The sequence below is a fragment of the Oncorhynchus mykiss genome, chromosome 18 (genome assembly GCF_013265735.2).
Source record: "Oncorhynchus mykiss isolate Arlee chromosome 18, USDA_OmykA_1.1, whole genome shotgun sequence".
NCBI classification, from domain to species: domain Eukaryota; kingdom Metazoa; phylum Chordata; class Actinopteri; order Salmoniformes; family Salmonidae; genus Oncorhynchus; species Oncorhynchus mykiss.
Window position 1 is genome coordinate 11,053,658 of NC_048582.1, and position 19,384 is coordinate 11,073,041.

At 42.9% G+C, this 19,384-nt stretch overlaps 1 protein-coding gene across 10 annotated transcripts in view; it reads left to right on the forward strand.

The window, feature by feature from the left end:
* The window catches only part of LOC118941092 (microtubule-associated protein 2-like), a 111,948-nt gene that overhangs the window by 74,976 nt on the left and 17,588 nt on the right, over window positions 1–19,384 (forward strand). For 9 of the 10 annotated variants that reach the window (XM_036951787.1, XM_036951785.1, XM_036951791.1 and 6 more), the window contains 8 exons: window positions 880–1,036; window positions 1,743–1,844; window positions 3,520–3,594; window positions 12,389–15,364; window positions 15,639–15,839; window positions 16,123–16,263; window positions 18,612–18,667; window positions 19,380–19,384. The exon at window positions 19,380–19,384 is cut by the window's right edge and continues 116 nt beyond it. In XM_036951787.1, the coding sequence (XP_036807682.1) occupies window positions 892–1,036; window positions 1,743–1,844; window positions 3,520–3,594; window positions 12,389–15,364; window positions 15,639–15,839; window positions 16,123–16,263; window positions 18,612–18,667; window positions 19,380–19,384 (3,701 nt within the window). In that variant the 5' untranslated portion in view covers window positions 880–891. The remainder of the gene's footprint in view (window positions 1–879; window positions 1,037–1,742; window positions 1,845–3,519; window positions 3,595–12,388; window positions 15,365–15,638; window positions 15,840–16,122; window positions 16,264–18,611; window positions 18,668–19,379) is intronic. The other variant, XM_036951792.1, reaches the window with a different exon arrangement.

The following is a 19,384-nucleotide window of genomic DNA, read 5'->3' on the forward strand; positions in this document are numbered from 1 at the left end:
CCCCCTCTCTCCCCTCACTCCTTCCCCCCTCTCCCCCCCTCTCTCTCCCCTCACTCCTTCCACCCTCTCCCCCCCTCTCTCTCTCCCCTCACTCCCTCCCCCCTCTCTCTCTCTCCCCTCACTCCTTCCCCCCTCTCTCTCTCTCCCCTCACTCCCTCCCTCCTCTCTCTCTCTCGCCTCACTCCCTCCCCCCTCTCTCTCTCTCCCCTCACTCCCTCCCCCCTCTCTCTCTCTCCCCTCACTCCTTCCCCCCTCTCCCCCCCTCTCTCTCCCCTCACTCCTTCCCTCCTCTCCTCCCCCCTCTCTCCCCTCACTCCTTCCCCCCTCTCCCCCCCTCTCTCTCTCTCCCCTCACTCCCTCCCCCCCTCTCTCTCCCCTCACTCCTTCCCCCCTCTCTCTCTCTCCCCTCACTCCCTCCCCCCTCTCTCTCCCCCCCTTCACTCCCTCCCCCCCTCTCTCTCTCCCCTCACTCCTTCCCCCCTCTCTCTCTCTCCCCTCACTCCCTCCCCCCTTTCTCTCTCTCCCCTCACTCCCTCCCCCCTCTCTCTCTCTCCCCTCACTCCTTCCCCCCTCTCTCTCTCTCCCCTCACTCCCTCCCCCCTCTCTCTCTCTCCCCTCACTCCCTCCCCCCTCTCTCTCTCTCTCTCCTCTCACTCCTTCCCCCCTCTCTCTCTCTCCCCTCACTCCCTCCCCCCTCTCTCTCTCTCTCTCCTCTCACTCCTTCCCCCCTCTCTCTCTCTCCCCTCACTCCTTCCCCCCTCTCTCTCTCTCCCCTCACTCCTTCCCCCCTCTCTCTCCCCTCACTCCCTCCCCCCTCTCTCTCTCTCCCCCCCTCTCTCTCTCTCCCCTCACTCCTTCCCCCCTCTCTTTCCTCGCCAGTGTCTAGTTGTCATGGCAGACAGTCGGCAGCCCGAGGTGTCGGGCCCTCCCACTAACGGAGCCCAGGACCAGTCAGCTGCCCTCGCTGGCCACGGAGAGAACGGCTTCTCCTCTTACAGAGAGAACGGCTATCACGGAGGACACGCTGCCACAGCAGGTGAGAGAGCGCTGGGGGGGTATAGCCACATGTTAACTGAAGCGGTGGGTGTTACCAGGCAGCCTCGTTGAGGTTTCCTTGAGCTCCTGAGGGAAATAGCTGGAGCTGTATCCCTACAGGGTTTTAGGGACCTCGTTGGAGTTGGTGGTTTACCTGTAGACATGTATAGTAGGCTGATTCTACGATTACAATACGACTTGCTGATAAGGAAGGATGAGACTGTGTAAAGGCCTGGTTTTGTCCTTCAGGTTGAGTTTACTGTAACAGAGTAGTACACTGGCATGGTCCTTCAGGTTGAGTTTACTGTAACAGAGTAGTACACTGGCATGGTCCTTCAGGTTGAGTTTACTGTAACAGAGTAGTACACTGGCATGGTCCAAGTGACTAACCACTCTATAGGGACCTCCTAAGGTTTCCACCACTATAGTAATTAACTGAGCCTAAGGTGCTTCAGTCGGCCTAGGGCACCTTTTAGGGACATGGACATCGTTAAATAAGATGGCGTTCTTCAGTGACGTATGAAGTCATTCAGTGACAGAGGTTAGAGTAGGTGTTTGTGTGCTTGTGCATGTGTCTCAATGTTTGTTTGTCTGCGTGTCTGGCTGTGTGTATGTGTGTCTGTGTCTGCAATTCTGCTTGTATATGTATGCGTGTCTGCGTTTCTATACGTGTGTGTGTGTGTGTGTGTGTGTGTGTCCGCGTGCAGAGCAAGTGTCAGCCCGTATAGTTGAGAAGGTGACAGCAGAGGCGGTGGCAGTGCTCAAGCAGGAGCAGGACAAGCAGGACTCTACTAGGAGACTGTCCTCAGGTAGGCCTTAGTGACAGAGTTCCCTACAATACCTTGTTTCACACTACTGAGCAGAGCCGTGTCAGGGTGGAAAGATAAGTGTGAAAAGGGTATGACGCACTACTATCACACTGATAGCCTCATACCAGGCTACAGTAGCCAACGTCCGCTGGCCCCCATGAGTGGCATGGGACATACTGCAGGGAAAGATAAAGTGTCTGTCAAGCCTCTTTCCCTGGCTGTACCATTACATCATCATTGTGCTGTTGGTGCCGTTTGGCTGTTAGGATCGTCTTTAGCTGTGACTGACGTTGTGCCGGTGCTCTCTGCCGCTTGTTAAAGCTACAGTCTGGGTTTGGTACGTCCATCTACACATCCCATTTCAGAGGGGTTCCACTTCCCTGTCCTAATCCCTCAGATGTCTGGGTTTGGTACATCCATCTACACATCCCATTTCAGAGGGGTTCCACTTCCCTGTCCTAATCCCTCAGATGTCTGGGTTTGGTACATCCATCTACACTTCCCATTTCAGAGGGGTTCCACTTCCCTGTCCTAATCCCTCAGATGTCTGGGTTTGGTACATCCATCTACACATCCCATTTCAGAGGGGTTCCACTTCCCTGTCCTAATCCCTCAGATGTCTGGGTTTGGTACATCCATCTACACATTCCGTTTCAGAGGGGTTCCATTTCCCTGTCCTAATCCCTCAGATGTCTGGGTTTGGTACATCCATCTACACATCCCATTTCAGAGGGGTTCCACTTCCCTGTCCTAATCCCTCAGATGTCTGGGTTTGGTACATCCATCTACACATTCCGTTTCAGAGGGGTTCCACTTCCCTGTCCTAATCCCTCAGATGTCTGGGTTTGGTACATCCATCTACACATCCCATTTCAGAGGGGTTCCACTTCCCTGTCCTAATCCCTCAGATGTCTGGGTTTGGTACATCCATCTACACATCCCATTTCAGAGGGGTTCCACTTCCCTGTCCTAATCCCTCAGATGTCTGGGTTTGGTACATCCATCTACACATCCCATTTCAGAGGGGTTCCACTTCCCTGTCCTAATCCCTCAGATGTCTGGGTTTGGTACATCCATCTACACATCCCATTTCAGAGGGGTTCCACTTCCCTGTCCTAATCCCTCAGATGTCTGGGTTTGGTACATCCATCTACACATCCCATTTCAGAGGGGTTCCACTTCCCTGTCCTAATCCCTCAGATGTCTGGGTTTGGTACATCCATCTACACATCCCATTTCAGAGGGGTTCCACTTCCCTGTCCTAATCCCTCAGATGTCTGGGTTTGGTACATCCATCTACACATCCCATTTCAGAGGGGTTCCACTTCCCTGTCCTAATCCCTCAGATGTCTGGGTTTGGTACATCCATCTACACATCCCATTTCAGAGGGGTTCCACTTCCCTGTCCTAATCCCTCAGATGTCTGGGTTTGGTACATCCATCTACACATCCCATTTCAGAGGGGTTCCACTTCCCTGTCCTAATCCCTCAGATGTGGTACCAGAACAAATGTGGCACCATTTTGTTCTGTTTTCTAATCCCAGACTGTGGCTTTAAACACATTTCATTAGGGTGATGTTACAGGTCATGTGACTATGCCATGCATACTTACTGACAACAATTGCCTTGACTTACCAGTGAGGACAACATATTGTCTGTCTCTTTCCCTTCACAGTGGAGGACTCTGCCAACCTGCCACCCTCCCCTCCCCCCTCTCCGTCGGCAGAGCAGATCGGACCCATGGAGCAAAGTACGCACACAGAGGCTTGTCCACGTGCACAAACACGCAAGCACACACACACACACACACACACACACACACACACACACACACACACACACACACACTCTTGAGACAGGGTGAGAGGATGAGTGTGTGTGTGCGTGACAGGAGTGATAGGTGTATATCAGTTGGGAGGTAACACACTCACACACCTTACCTTCGTCTGGGTGTTGATGATGCATGATGGGACCGGCTCTTCTACTCCTTCCTCTTTCTTCCCTTCTTTATTTATCTCAGCCATGTCTTTCCTTTGCATGGGTCAACTGGTACTGGTTTCCCTGTCTTTGTGTCTGTGTTTTGCTTGTCACTAGCCGGCTACTACCCGGTGACTCAACCCTGCACTGGTCACTTTAATAATGGAACACTGGTCACTTTAATAATGGAACACTAGTCACTTTAATTATGGAACACTGGTCACTTTAATAATGGAACACTAGTCACTTTAATTATGGAACACTGGTCACTTTAATAATGGAACACTGGTCACTTTAATAATGGAACACTGGTCACTTTAATAATGGAACACTGGTCACTTTAATAATGGAACACTGGTCACTTTAATAATGGAACACTGGTCACTTTAATTATGGAACACTGGTCACTTTAATAATGGAACACTGGTCACTTTAATTATGGAACACTGGTCACTTTAATAATGGAACACTGGTCACTTTAATAATGGAACACTAGTCACTTTAATTATGGAACACTGGTCACTTTAATAATGGAACACTGGTCACTTTAATAATGGAACACTGGTCACTTTAATAATGGAACACTAGTCACTTTAATAATGGAACACTGGTCACTTTAATAATGGAACACTGGTCACTTTAATAATGTTTACATACTGTTTCACCCATTTCATATGGACATATTGTATTCTAGTCAAGGCCATTTTATTCAACTATTGCTGTACATATACTATTCTATCCTACATATTCTACAGATTACTACATATTCTACTCACAAACTGTCCATAATGTCTATATATCACATTGGTCACTTTAATAATGGAACACTAGTCACTTTAATAATGGAACACTAGTCACTTTAATAATGGAACACTGGTCACTTTAATAATGGAACACTGGTCACTTTAATAATGGAACACTGGTCACTTTAATAATGGAACACTGGTCACTTTAATTATGGAACACTAGTCACTTTAATAATGGAACACTGGTCACTTTAATAATGGAACACTAGTCACTTTAATAATGGAACACTGGTCACTTTAATAATGGAACACTGGTCACTTTAATTATGGAACACTAGTCACTTTAATAATGGAACACTGGTCACTTTAATAATGTTTACATACTGTTTCACCCATTTCATATGGACATATTGTATTCTAGTCAAGGCCATTTTATTCAACTATTGCTGTACATATACTATTCTATCCTACATATTCTACAGATTACTACATATTCTACTCACATACTGTCCATAATGTCTATATATCACATTGGTCACTTTAATAATGGAACACTAGTCACTTTAATTATGGAACACTGGTCACTTTAATAATGGAACACTGGTCACTTTAATAATGGAACACTGGTCACTTTAATAATGGAACACTGGTCACTTTAATAATGGAACACTGGTCACTTTAATAATGGAACACTGGTCACTTTAATAATGGAACACTAGTCACTTTAATAATGGAACACTAGTCACTTTAATAATGGAACACTGGTCACTTTAATAATGGAACACTGGTCACTTTAATTATGGAACACTGGTCACTTTAATAATGGAACACTGGTCACTTTAATAATGGAACACTGGTCACTTTAATAATGTTTACATACTGTTTCACCCATTTCATATGGACATATTGTATTCTAGTCAAGGCCATTTTATTAAACTATTGCTGTACATATACTATTCTATCCTACATATTCTACAGATTACTACATATTCTACTCACAAACTGTCCATAATGTCTATATATCACATTGGTCACTTTAATAATGGAACACTAGTCACTTTAATAATGGAACACTAGTCACTTTAATAATGGAACACTGGTCACTTTAATAATGGAACACTGGTCACTTTAATAATGTTTACATACTGTTTCACCCATTTCATATGGACATATTGTATTCTAGTCAAGGCCATTTTATTAAACTATTGCTGTACATATACTATTCTATCCTACATATTCTACAGATTACTACATATTCTACTCACAAACTGTCCATAATGTCTATATATCACATTGGTCACTTTAATAATGGAACACTAGTCACTTTAATAATGGAACACTGGTCACTTTAATAATGGAACACTGGTCACTTTAATAATGGAACACTGGTCACTTTAATAATGGAACACTGGTCACTTTAATAATGGAACACTAGTCACTTTAATAATGGAACACTAGTCACTTTAATAATGGAACACTAGTCACTTTAATAATGGAACACTGGTCACTTTAATAATGGAACACTAGTCACTTTAATAATGGAACACTGGTCACTTTAATAATGGAACACTGGTCACTTTAATAATGTTTACATACTGTTTCACCCATTTCATATGGACATATTGTATTCTAGTCAAGGCCATTTTATTAAACTATTGCTGTACATATACTATTCTATCCTACATATTCTACAGATTACTACATATTCTACTCACAAACTGTCCATAATGTCTATATCACATTGGTCACTTTAATAATGGAACACTAGTCACTTTAATTATGGAACACTGGTCACTTTAATAATGGAACACTGGTCACTTTAATAATGGAACACTGGTCACTTTAATAATGGAACACTGGTCACTTTAATTATGGAACACTGGTCACTTTAATAATGGAACACTGGTCACTTTAATAATGTTTACATACTGTTTCACCCATTTCATATGGACATATTGTATTCTAGTCAAGGCCATTTTATTAAACTATTGCTGTACATATACTATTCTATCCTACATATTCTACAGATTACTACATATTCTACTCACAAACTGTCCATAATGTCTATATATCACATTGGTCACTTTAATAATGGAACACTAGTCACTTTAATAATGGAACACTGGTCACTTTAATAATGGAACACTGGTCACTTTAATAATGGAACACTGGTCACTTTAATAATGGAACACTGGTCACTTTAATAATGGAACACTGGTCACTTTAATAATGGAACACTGGTCACTTTAATAATGGAACACTGGTCACTTTAATAATGGAACACTAGTCACTTTAATAATGGAACACTGGTCACTTTAATAATGGAACACTGGTCACTTTAATAATGTTTACATACTGTTTCACCCATTTCATATGGACATATTGTATTCTAGTCAAGGCCATTTTATTAAACTATTGCTGTACATATACTATTCTATCCTACATATTCTACAGATTACTACATATTCTACTCACAAACTGTCCATAATGTCTATATATCACATTGGTCACTTTAATAATGGAACACTAGTCACTTTAATTATGGAACACTGGTCACTTTAATAATGGAACACTGGTCACTTTAATAATGGAACACTGGTCACTTTAATAATGGAACACTGGTCACTTTAATTATGGAACACTGGTCACTTTAATAATGGAACACTGGTCACTTTAATAATGTTTACATACTGTTTCACCCATTTCATATGGACATATTGTATTCTAGTCAAGGCCATTTTATTAAACTATTGCTGTACATATACTATTCTATCCTACATATTCTACAGATTACTACATATTCTACAGATTACTACATATTCTACAGATTACTACATATTCTGCAGATTACTACATATTCTACAGATTACTACATATTCTACAGATTACTACATATTCTACAGATTACTACATATTCTACAGATTACTACATATTCTACAGATTACTACATATTCTACAGATTACTACATATTCTACAGATTACTACATATTCTACAGATTACTACATATTCTACAGATTACTACATATTCTACAGATTACTACATATTCTACAGATTACTACATATTCTACAGATTACTACATATTCTACAGATTACTACATATTCTGCAGATTACTACATATTCTGCAGATTACTACATATTCTACAGATTACTACATATTCTACAGATTACTACATATTCTACAGATTACTACATATTCTACAGATTACTACATATTCTACAGATTACTACATATTCTACAGATTACTACATATTCTACAGATTACTACATATTCTACAGATTACTACATATTCTACAGATTACTACATATTCTACAGATTACTACATATTCTACAGATTACTACATATTCTACAGATTACTACATATTCTACAGATTACTACATATTCTACAGATTACTACATATTCTACAGATTACTACATATTCTACAGATTACTACATATTCTGCAGATTACTACATATTCTGCAGATTACTACATATTCTACAGATTACTACATATTCTACAGATTACTACATATTCTGCAGATTACTACATATTCTGCAGATTACTACATATTCTACAGATTACTACATATTCTACAGATTACTACATATTCTACAGATTACTACATATTCTACAGATTACTACATATTCTACAGATTACTACATATTCTACAGATTACTACATATTCTACAGATTACTACATATTCTGCAGATTACTACATATTCTACAGATTACTACATATTCTACAGATTACTACATATTCTACAGATTACTACATATTCTACAGATTACTACATATTCTACAGATTACTACATATTCTACAGATTACTACATATTCTACAGATTACTACATATTCTACAGATTACTACATATTCTACAGATTACTACATATTCTACAGATTACTACATATTCTACAGATTACTACATATTCTACAGATTACTACATATTCTACAGATTACTACATATTCTGCAGATTACTACATATTCTACAGATTACTACATATTCTACAGATTACTACATATTCTACAGATTACTACATATTCTACAGATTACTACATATTCTGCAGATTACTACATATTCTACAGATTACTACATATTCTACAGATTACTACATATTCTGCAGATTACTACATATTCTACAGATTACTACATATTCTACAGATTACTACATATTCTACAGATTACTACATATTCTACAGATTACTACATATTCTACAGATTACTACATATTCTACAGATTACTACATATTCTACAGATTACTACATATTCTGCAGATTACTACATATTCTACAGATTACTACATATTCTACAGATTACTACATATTCTACAGATTACTACATATTCTACAGATTACTACATATTCTACAGATTACTACATATTCTACAGATTACTACATATTCTACAGATTACTACATATTCTACAGATTACTACATATTCTACAGATTACTACATATTCTACAGATTACTACATATTCTACAGATTACTACATATTCTACAGATTACTACATATTCTACAGATTACTACATATTCTACAGATTACTACATATTCTACAGATTACTACATATTCTGCAGATTACTACATATTCTACAGATTACTACATATTCTACAGATTACTACATATATACAGATTACTACATATTCTACAGATTACTACATATTCTACAGATTACTACATATTCTACAGATTACTACATATTCTACAGATTACTACATATTCTACAGATTACTACATATTCTACAGATTACTACATATTCTACAGATTACTACATATTCTGCAGATTACTACATATTCTGCAGATTACTACATATTCTACAGATTACTACATATTCTGCAGATTACTACATATTCTACAGATTACTACATATTCTACAGATTACTACATATTCTACAGATTACTACATATTCTACAGATTACTACATATTCTACAGATTACTACATATTCTACTCACATACTGTCCATAATGTCTATATATCACACACACATATATATATATATATATATCATGTAGTAACCAAAAAAGTGTTAAACAAATCAAAATATATTTTTCATTCTTCAAGGTAGCCACCCTTTGCCTTGATGACAGCTTTGCACACGCAGCTCAGAGCAGTAGGCTTGCACTGCACCCTAACACTGCACCCTTAATGCGTCTAGTCTTTGTAGAATCACCTGTGAACCATGCATGGTTGATCTCTCGGTTTCCCTTACCTGTCACCCCTTACCCAATCTCCTAGACTCTACCCATCTTCTTTCTGTAAATGTACACCTCCTTCACTCTCTCTCTCTCTCTCTCTCTCTCTCTCTCTCTCGCTCTCTCTCTCTCTCTCTCTCTCTCTCTCCTTTTGTCTTTCTCTCTTTCTCTTCTTTTCTCTTTCTCTCTCTCTCTCTTTCTCTCCCTCCCTCTCTCTCTCTTTATCTCTTTCTCTCTCCTCTCTCTCCTCTCTCTCCCTCTCTCTCTCTCTCTCCCTCTCTCTCTTTCTCTCTCTCCTCTCTCTCTCTCTCTCTCTTTCTCTCTCCTCTCTCTCTCCCTCTCTCTCTTTCTCTCTCCTCTCTCTCTCCTTCTCTATCTCTCTCTTTCTCTCTCTCTCTCTTTCTCTCTCTCCTTCTCTCTCTCTCTTTCTCTCTCTCTTTCTCTCTCCTCTCTCTCTCCTTCTCTCTCTCTCTCGTTCTCTCTCTCATTCTCTCTCTCTCTCTCTCCCTCTCTCTCTTTCTCTCTCCTCTCTCTATCCCTTTCTCTCTCCTCTCTCTCTCCCTCTCTCTCTTTCTCTCTCCTCTCTCTCTCCTTCTCTCTCTCTCTTTCTCTCTCTCCTTCTCTCCTTCTCTCCTTCTTGCTGCTCTCCCCTTTTGTGTTTCTCACCTGTTTATTTACACTTGCTGTAGATGACATTACGACTTTCAGCTCCTCACAGCACAGACCAGTAACAACACACACGCTAACTCTTCCCCCCACATAATTCTGGTCACTGTATTACGCTGCATGGAATTCCAACTGAGCACGTCTTTGGTACATACCTCTAAACTTACCAGACCAGGTATTTCATTTGAGGGTCCTTTCATGAATTTACCTGTAATTGCAGGAATACTTGCAGAAGATCACTACAATGAATGTATTGATTTTTGTCTGCATGCTTTAAAGATAAGTTTTAATTGTGTTAGAATGTTTACAAAAACACCACATTTTAAAGCCACATTATATTGTAGGTCATTGCCTCCGACAGAGCTGAAAGTGTCTCACCAGTGTTATCCCATTGTGTAGTAAGCCCTGTCTGTGTTATCCATGTCCATCTCCCTGTCCTGTCCCTGTCTTCCCCTTCCCAAAGAGGAGAGACTAGAGGTTGTCTCTACTCCCCCTGAGGAGGAGGAGGAGGAGGAGGAGGAGTTTACCCAAGTCTCAGCAGCTCCTGAGGAGGAGCACCCAGGTCAACAGGGGGAGGATTCTGATCAGCAGCCCACAGACATGCTCTTAGAGCACCTTGATATTGTAAGCGAGCCCCAGGCTTTGCCCTGTCCTCAGGCCGAGACTCATAAATTCCTCAACGGGAGAGGAATCCATCAGGCTGAGTTGGATAAACCATCAGAGGAAGGTGTGTGTGTGTGTGTGTGTGTGTGTGTGTGTGTGTGTGTGTGTGTGTGTGTGTGTGTGTGTGTGTGTGTGTGTGTGTGTGTGTGTGTGTGTGTGTGTGTGTGTGTGTGCGTGCGTGTGTGTGGCGTGTGTGTGTGTGTGTGTGTGTGTGTGTGTGGCGTGTGCACACGTGCATGTTTTAACTGTTTGTGTGTGTATCCCACATTGCATGTTTTCCTCCTCTCTATAGTCTGTTTTAAAGGCTGTGATGTGGATCTAGCTTTGCTGTGCTACTGGTTTCTTAGCTGTTGCTGCTGCTACAATGTGAACACATACTAGCACATTGATTTCTTATTGCATAAGCAGTCAATTCATTGTGTGCTTTCATCATTGATCAAACATTTTTTGTGCGGCCCCCAGTTCACTTTTGAACTCATTGCTAAGTGTTTTTGCCAGCTACATTGCAAATGAGACGGTAAATGTTTTGAATGTCAGGTGTATTGTATTGTAAAGATTCATTGCGAATCCGTTTTTTCCCCCTCCGTGGGGTTTTGTTTTTGGCCTTGGTACATTGTGTTCAATTGTGTCTGTATTATTTGCATTCAGTTTCATGTTGCTGTCATTTCATCTGACGTCAATGTAAACCAGCAATAATGTAGGAAGTACTAGATACAACACTGTTTTTCAATTATCTCTATTCTCTCTGACACTGTTATACTCACTGAGTTATATTCACCTTTATTGATTGAATATTTCTACATTTTCATCCTTCAATAAGATCTTCCTAAACATTTACTCGTCTTAGTTTGTAGTTAGAATCAATATCATAAAATGTGATTTATATATAGTCGATATGAAACATGTTACATTCATTGTATCCTCTATTCATTCAGCACATAGGATATCCTCGCAAGGTAGCACAGTAATTCAAGTTTACTTAAAGTGCCAATATCTTCTTGAATATTTCAGATTCATTCTAAATATCCCATGTCATTCAAATCGTGCTCTTCATTCAGTCATTCTGTTCCTGCACACCATCCCAATGTCATCGAACTGAACTGTGCTGCAATCATGCTCCCAGTGGCCAGAGATAGTATTGCTGTGTGCCCTACATTGTGCTTGATGGACAGCTCTCCATATGAAGAGGGCTTTGCTTGTCTGTGCTGGCTGTAGCATGTGGACACTGCAAAGAAAGAAAGAACGCTGAGCTAGTGTACTCATCAGCAGCACAGACCACTGCAGATTTACTTGCAGACCTGCCGGTGAACCCAGAGAAGCCTCGTTCCGACAATCCTGCCATGGCAGAGGAGCATCCACAGGGGGCACCCCCTCCGCAGAGCCCGGTGGCCCCCACCACAGAGAGAGAAACACCCGAGGGAGCAGAGAGCACTGTGTCCATCGCTGAGTTCTCCACTGGTTCCCCCAAAAACAAATCTCTAACTGATCCTACCCCCACAGAACCCGAGAAAACGGTTCAGCCTTTAGTGGAACCAGAAAAGGGGCAAGGGACTGGAATTACCACTAGTGTGGTTCCTAAGATGGAATACCTTCCGGAGCCCAAGACCACCGCTGAGAAACAGCCCTCGGTTGAAGAGCTCGACTCAGTTCCTCTTTCAGTTGTATATGAGCCCCTGAAAGATTACATTGAGGAAGAGGAGGAAAATGATGCTTATGTTACACCCAGTAAGTCAGCAAACCTTCAGAGCGTTCGTGAGGAGAAAGAGATCACATCAGAGAAAACTGAGAAAAGAATGCTGAGTCTAGGACAATCGACCGCCAGGCCATTGTCATTTGAGACTGAGAAGATTGAAGAGACTCCTCAAAGTAATGTCAGTGATGGAGAAAACCCAGAGCAGGAGGCACACATATCTGCTGCAGATAGTCTAAAAGACAAGCAGAGTTCGGAAGGTAAGTCTGGAGTTGCTTCAAAAGATGAGTCAGGTATGACGGCCTACTTTGAGACCTCTACACAAAGGGATACTGAAAAACCAGGAGAACGTGGTGAGGGTTACTATGAGCTCAGTGCTGTCAGCCAGAAGAAGCCCTCAGAGGAGGTTCTGGAGGCCGATTCAGACATTAAAATAAGCGATTCAGCACCAGAACAGACAATGTCCAGTATAACGTTGATGAGTGACAGTGCCATGGACAAGCTAGAGGATCTCCCTAAGAGGAAGGATGTGTGTACTAGGCTGTCACCTGGCAAATTGTCATTGGAACACAGAAGTCTTTCTCTGAATTTTGCTATTGGCTCAATGGGTCAAGCAGGAGAGCAAAACCAGTCGAAGCTCTCATCTCTTACAGAGGTCTCTTCCGGAAGCCTGGATGAAACCACAGGCTACCTTCCTGTAACCACCCCATTAGTAACATTAGAGAGACAGTTACTTCCTGTGACTCCAGAGATAGCTCTCCCAGTCCCTACCACTGAAACCTCCACGGATCTACCTGAAGACACCACCGCTAAGACAATGTGTTCTCCTGAGTTGTCACTCTCACCCATGAAGCAACACTACACCCATTTGAATGACCCATCCAACGACCTTCCTGAGATGCTGGACCTAGCCGGTGTTAAGCCCAAACCCACCCTGGAGAAGAGGGAGCTGGACCAGCATAATAGAAGGAGGTCTGTCCCTGCCTGTCCATCTGCTGCTCTGGTGGGCAGTTCTCTGGCCAAGCTGGTGCTGGGGAACCAGCAGACGCCCAGGGTGGTGGGTGGAGAGGAGAGCCAGCAGGAGGAGCGTGGTTACTGCGTGTTTAGTGAGTACTCTGGTCCCATGCCCTCGCCTGCCGATCTGCACAGCCCAGTGGGCTCCCCACACCAACGGTTCCCCACAGTGACTGAAGGGGACAGTGACGAGGAACTGGGAGCCATTGCGGAAGAGGGCGAGCAAAAGCTGGCACCGCAAAAAACAAACCAGGCAGAGGAATCGGTTGGAGGAACAGTTAAGCCAATTTCGGTGCTTGAAAGAGCTGTCACGGCAGGTGTCAAACCGGATCGTCTGAGGATCCCTGTGGCTCCATCCAAAGACAAACTGACAGAGTTCCGGCTGGAGAGCGGTCTTCCCGGGGACATCAAAACCCAAGCCATTCCTGAGGTAGAGTTGGAGCAGGACCTCTCCAGAGAAGCGTCCCCCATCCCACCAGACTTCGCATTTACTTTTGGCACTGAGGTGAAGGACACCAAGCTTTTTGCGACCTCTGAGGCTCCAGCAAAAAAGGCTGCCGCTGTGGAGGGAACCAGTAGAGTCAAAGTAGAGGTGGCGTCAGCAAGGATTGGGAAGAGTCAGAAGACTGGTCTTAAAAAGCCAGAGATGGAGAAAGTGGAGGAGACCTCAGACCCAGACCATCAGACTGCTGTTGAAGACTTACAGCCAAAGGATGTTCGAGGACTGGAGAGAGAAAAGAAAAATGAACCCATGACATCATCACCTGAATCATTAGTGGAGATCATCAATGCGCAGGAGAAGAAGCGTGAAAGTGAACCAGAGATGTCAACAGTACCAGCGGAGGCTGTCGTTCCAAAAGAAGAGGCCAAGACCAAAGCTGAAGAAACATCACCAACACCCTCTAACGTGAGCACTGCAGATGTGGAGGAAGCCACAGAGCAACTAGAAGAGAAAAGTCCAGAGAAAAGTGTTTCTGGAAGTTCTCCAGTTATAGTCATACCTCAGGCACAAGTTGAGGAAGAGGAGGAGGAAGACGATATAGAAGTAGCTGAGGAAGTCTTGGAGGAAGTTGAAGGCCCTCCTGTGCTCCTCAAGGAGAAAGAGCAAGAGAGTCACCCTATGGAGAAGCAGGAGGAGGTGGCAGAAGAGGTGAGGGTGGTGGGTGGGGCGGAGGAGGTGATTGTTGAAAATACTAAAGATTTGGAGTCTGCTGTTGCTGGGGATGATGAATCATGTGATGCTACTGCCCCAACCATTGATGAAGGGGATTATGCCGATCGCATCTCTCATCTATCTGCCTGCTCTGGAAACGACCAGCCACAAACCCTAGATGGAAAGGAGGCAGAGAAAGAGAATAATAAAGTGGAGGATAAAGAAGGGGTGGTGCTGCAGGAAGAGGAGGAGTCCGCTGAAGTGGGGCAGGAAGTTGAGATGAAGGCTTCCAGTCGCGAGGAGACGGAGACCTCAGACGTACTGCGGAGCCAGACCAGCGAGACCACCGCTCTCGATGAGACCACCATGGACGTCTCCATGTTAGACAGCGAGAGTGGCTGGGTGGACTCACAAGGTAGTTGTCCCAAAATGTGCATGCAATTCTAACAATGTAAATGCAAAATGTTAGCTTCACATGTTTTTGCTTGCGTAACTCACACAACAACAAACAAAGCGTTTTAACTGGACTATGAACAACAATACACAATCTATATCGTGGAAATCTTGAAATGCAACTTTATACCCAGATGGTCCATTCTATTCAATATAGATCATGTTGAATATAGGACATATGGGCCAGGTGTATGTGGGCTTAGCCCTCCTGTCCTATCTCACTCCCTATGCTGCAGATGATGACAGAAGTGTAATGACAGAGCAGATTGAAGCTCTGCCCAAAACACAGAGTCCTGTCAAGACTCCCCTGGTAGAGAGACCCTCTAATAAACGTCCCCCCGGCAGAGGACAGGGGCGCACCTCCACCCCCGAGCGCAAACTCAACCGCAGAGAGCCCGTCAGTCGTCGTCCAAAGGAGGAAGAGAAGAAGAAAAAAGGTTTCTAGATCTAGAATGTTAGATCGTCCATGTTATTCTGTGTTATTTACTGTATATATCTGTGGTACTGCTGAACATCACTTCTGTCATGGAAATCTTTTAAATTGCACTGGCAAGGATTTGTTTGAGTTTTATTACACAGTTTGTAAATGACAATGTTACCACCTCTTCGTGGTCTTGAGACCCATACTGTGTGTTGATTAAATGGAAATTGCACCACGCTATAATGACAACAGATGTCCACTTCCTTCCTGTTGTTAACCCTGTCTTCCCTCTCTGCTAGCGGGGACGAAGAGAACTGAACAGTGTAAGGTATCAGTCCTCCAGTGTCGCTCTCCCACTCGGAGGATTGTAGTCAAAGCTGCTACGTTCAGACAAGCTAGACCTGCTTCGCACCACGGCTCTGCTAGACGCAAGCCACCAGGTGACCTACCTACCGTCCTCACAGCAGGGAAACCGATGCAATGTAGCTGGCCAAAAACAGAATGTGCACTGCAGACCCATCGCAAGATGTTTCTCTGTTGTTCATGTTTTTTTCTCTCTCATTTTATTACTTTATTTTGATGTTTTGTTTTTGAGAATCATGAGATCATGTTGCATTATGCTCGTCCAAGCTGTAAGCTCCGTGTTTGGGGAGTGTTTGTGCTTTGTGAGGACAATGTGCTACTATGGTTGTGCTTTGTGAGGACCATGTGCCACTATCCCAGCTAGCACATAACGTTCTGAGAACCGTAGGTTTCTTAGAGCTTGGTGAGGGCATACATCCTCCCCTTAACGTTCTGGGAACGGTGCAGGGTAGTTCCTTGGATTTAGAACATTCTCAGCACATTTAAGGAACTTGACCAAAAACCCCCATAATTTTCTTGGTATTTCATTACTTTAACAGAACGTTTTCTAAAAGTTCAAACGTCGTTACATTTCATTTCAATTTTGGTAATGTTCTAGTAATGTTCTTTAACTGATTTGACATTGGGAATCTCTCTAAATAGTTCTATGCTCATGGTTCTATTTAAAGTTATGTTATAAAATTGTTCAGAGGACGTTAAGAAAACATCCTGGAAAAACCACAAGAATACTTTAGAGAAGGTTCTAAGAATGTTATTTAAAACATATACCTTCTGTTCTCAGCATCAACATAATGGGGTCTGTTTGCATCAACATAATGGGGTCTGTTTGCATCAACATAATGGGGTCTGTTTGCATCAACATAATGGGGTCTGTTTGCATCAACGTAATGGGGTCTGTTTGCATCAACATAATGGGGTCTGTTTGCATCAACGTAATGGGTCTGTTTGCATCAACGTAATGGGGTCTGTTTGCATCAACATAATGGGGTCTGTTTGAATCAACGTAATGGGGTCTGTTTGCATCAACATAATGGGGTCTGTTTGCATCAATGTAATGGGGTCTGTTTGCATCAACATAATGGGGTCTGTTTGCATCAACGTAATGGGGTCTGTTTGCATCAACATAATGGGGTCTGTTTGCATCAACATAATGGGGTCTGTTTGCATCAACATAATGGGGTCTGTTTGCATCAACATAATGGGGTCTGTTTGCATCAACATAATGGGGTCTGTTTGCATCAACGTAATGGGGTCTGTTTGCATCAACATAATGGGGTCTGTTTGCATCAACATAATGGGGTCTGTTTGAATTTTTTGTATGTGTAAAAAAAACATGGCAGGCTGGTGGCGCAGTGGACTAATTCTATGGATAGAGAACAGTTGATTATAGGTTTGAATCTCACTGATGCTGTGTCACAATGTGTTTGCATGATTAATGCCAAAGGAAATCAATTTCTGCGTGCCAAAAAGTGAACCCAAATAATCTAGCAGTTTTGTTAAAATCATATTGAACATTGAGTGAATGTTTTAAGGAAGCTATTCAAAAATTTCAACAACTAATTTTTTTTCTTAGAGCGTAAATAAAACCTCAGAAGAAAACGTTCAAGGAACTAGACTAAAACGTTCTCAGAACCTCCAGCAAACCCAGAGGAGGCAAAATGTTCACTTCCATTCTCAGAATGTTTAAAAAAAACATTCAGTTTTACCGGTCAGAATACTTATGGCTTCGTTCCCAGAACCAATGGGAAACCAAAAACGCACGTTCCCCCAACTTCCAAGGAACCAAGTGTGCTAGCTTGGATGGTTTTTGTCTTGAGCCACAGTACTATACCTTGCTCTTCTGTTTGATAGAAGTGACTGGCAGGTGTCTGACTGGGGTGCTGCTGTGTGAACTGAAATATAGGTGAATTTGGTCAGGAACAAATTAGCCCGACGAAAATGCTTCCTTGAAGATTTGCAGTAAGAATGCATCACTTCTGCATTAGAACGTTTTCTGATTCAGTGGTTAAAGATAGAGTGCACTGGCTGTGTGTGTGGACTGTGTGTGTGTTCGAGTGTTTGAGATTATTGATGGGTTGTCGTCTTCTCTGGTATCTGGTGTCTGCTGCATTCCCTCCACTCATTGCTGCTGCTGTGTGTTTCTGTTGGCTGATATCACCCTCTGCTGGCCTAGCCCTGAGAGTTGATTATTCTCTCTCTCTCTCGCTCTCTCTTCTCTCTCTCTCTCTCTCCTCCCTGTCTCTCTTTCTCGGTCTCTCTCTCCCTTTCTCTCTCTCTCTCTTTCTCTCTCTCTCTCTCTCTCTCTGGTTCTCTCTCTCTCTTTCCTCTCTGTCCCTTCCTCTCTTCCTGTATCCTTCTCTCTCTTCCCTCTCTGTCCCTCCCTCTCTCTCCCTCTCTCTCTCTCTCTCTCTTTCTTTCTCCTCAGCCGCGGAGGACCAGCAGCCTCTTAATGTGACCCACCAATCCCGGGAAAGGACCTCTGTAAGTAATACACACTGCATATGGTAATTTAGAATATATTGATGTCTCATTGTGTTGTCACTGACATCCCACCTCCGATATGTCTTCGGTCTTTGTATTTCATTATTTTCCCATCTCTCATCTCCTGTCTGTCATTCTGTCTATTATTTTTCCATCTCTCTGTCTGTCCTGCATGCCATCCATTCATCCTACCTGCATTGCCATGGCTACCGTCTAGAGCCTCACACGCACCGCGTTAAAAAACCATCGACTGACCAGGGGGGTAGAGGATCTGTCCCCCAGGCCCAACTCTGCATGCTCCCACACTAAACCCAAACCACTAGTGGAGGCGGAGTTATGCGGGCCACGCCCCTCCTCCTCATGCTCAGGCAGAAACTCCCACTCACCCTTACTGCAGAGGCGGGGGCGGAGGGAAGAGAAGGTGAGGAGGAGGGGAAAGGAAAATACACACCCTTTAGAGCAGTACCCTCCCTCCTTCCTGTGTAGGTGCAATTCATTCCATATTGGTAATATTCTAATGTTCCGTAACGACTATGTCAGAGATGTTCATTCGTTTTTGTCCATTCATTCTCACAATCACACAATTGGGTATTACAAGTAATGTAGTTCTCAGCAATCGGGTGTTTTCGGTATGTTGTTATTAGAATATGGCAGGTGTTTGTATCTGTGTCTGCTAAGTGCTCGTACATGTCCTGCATGTTGTGTGTGACAGGAGGG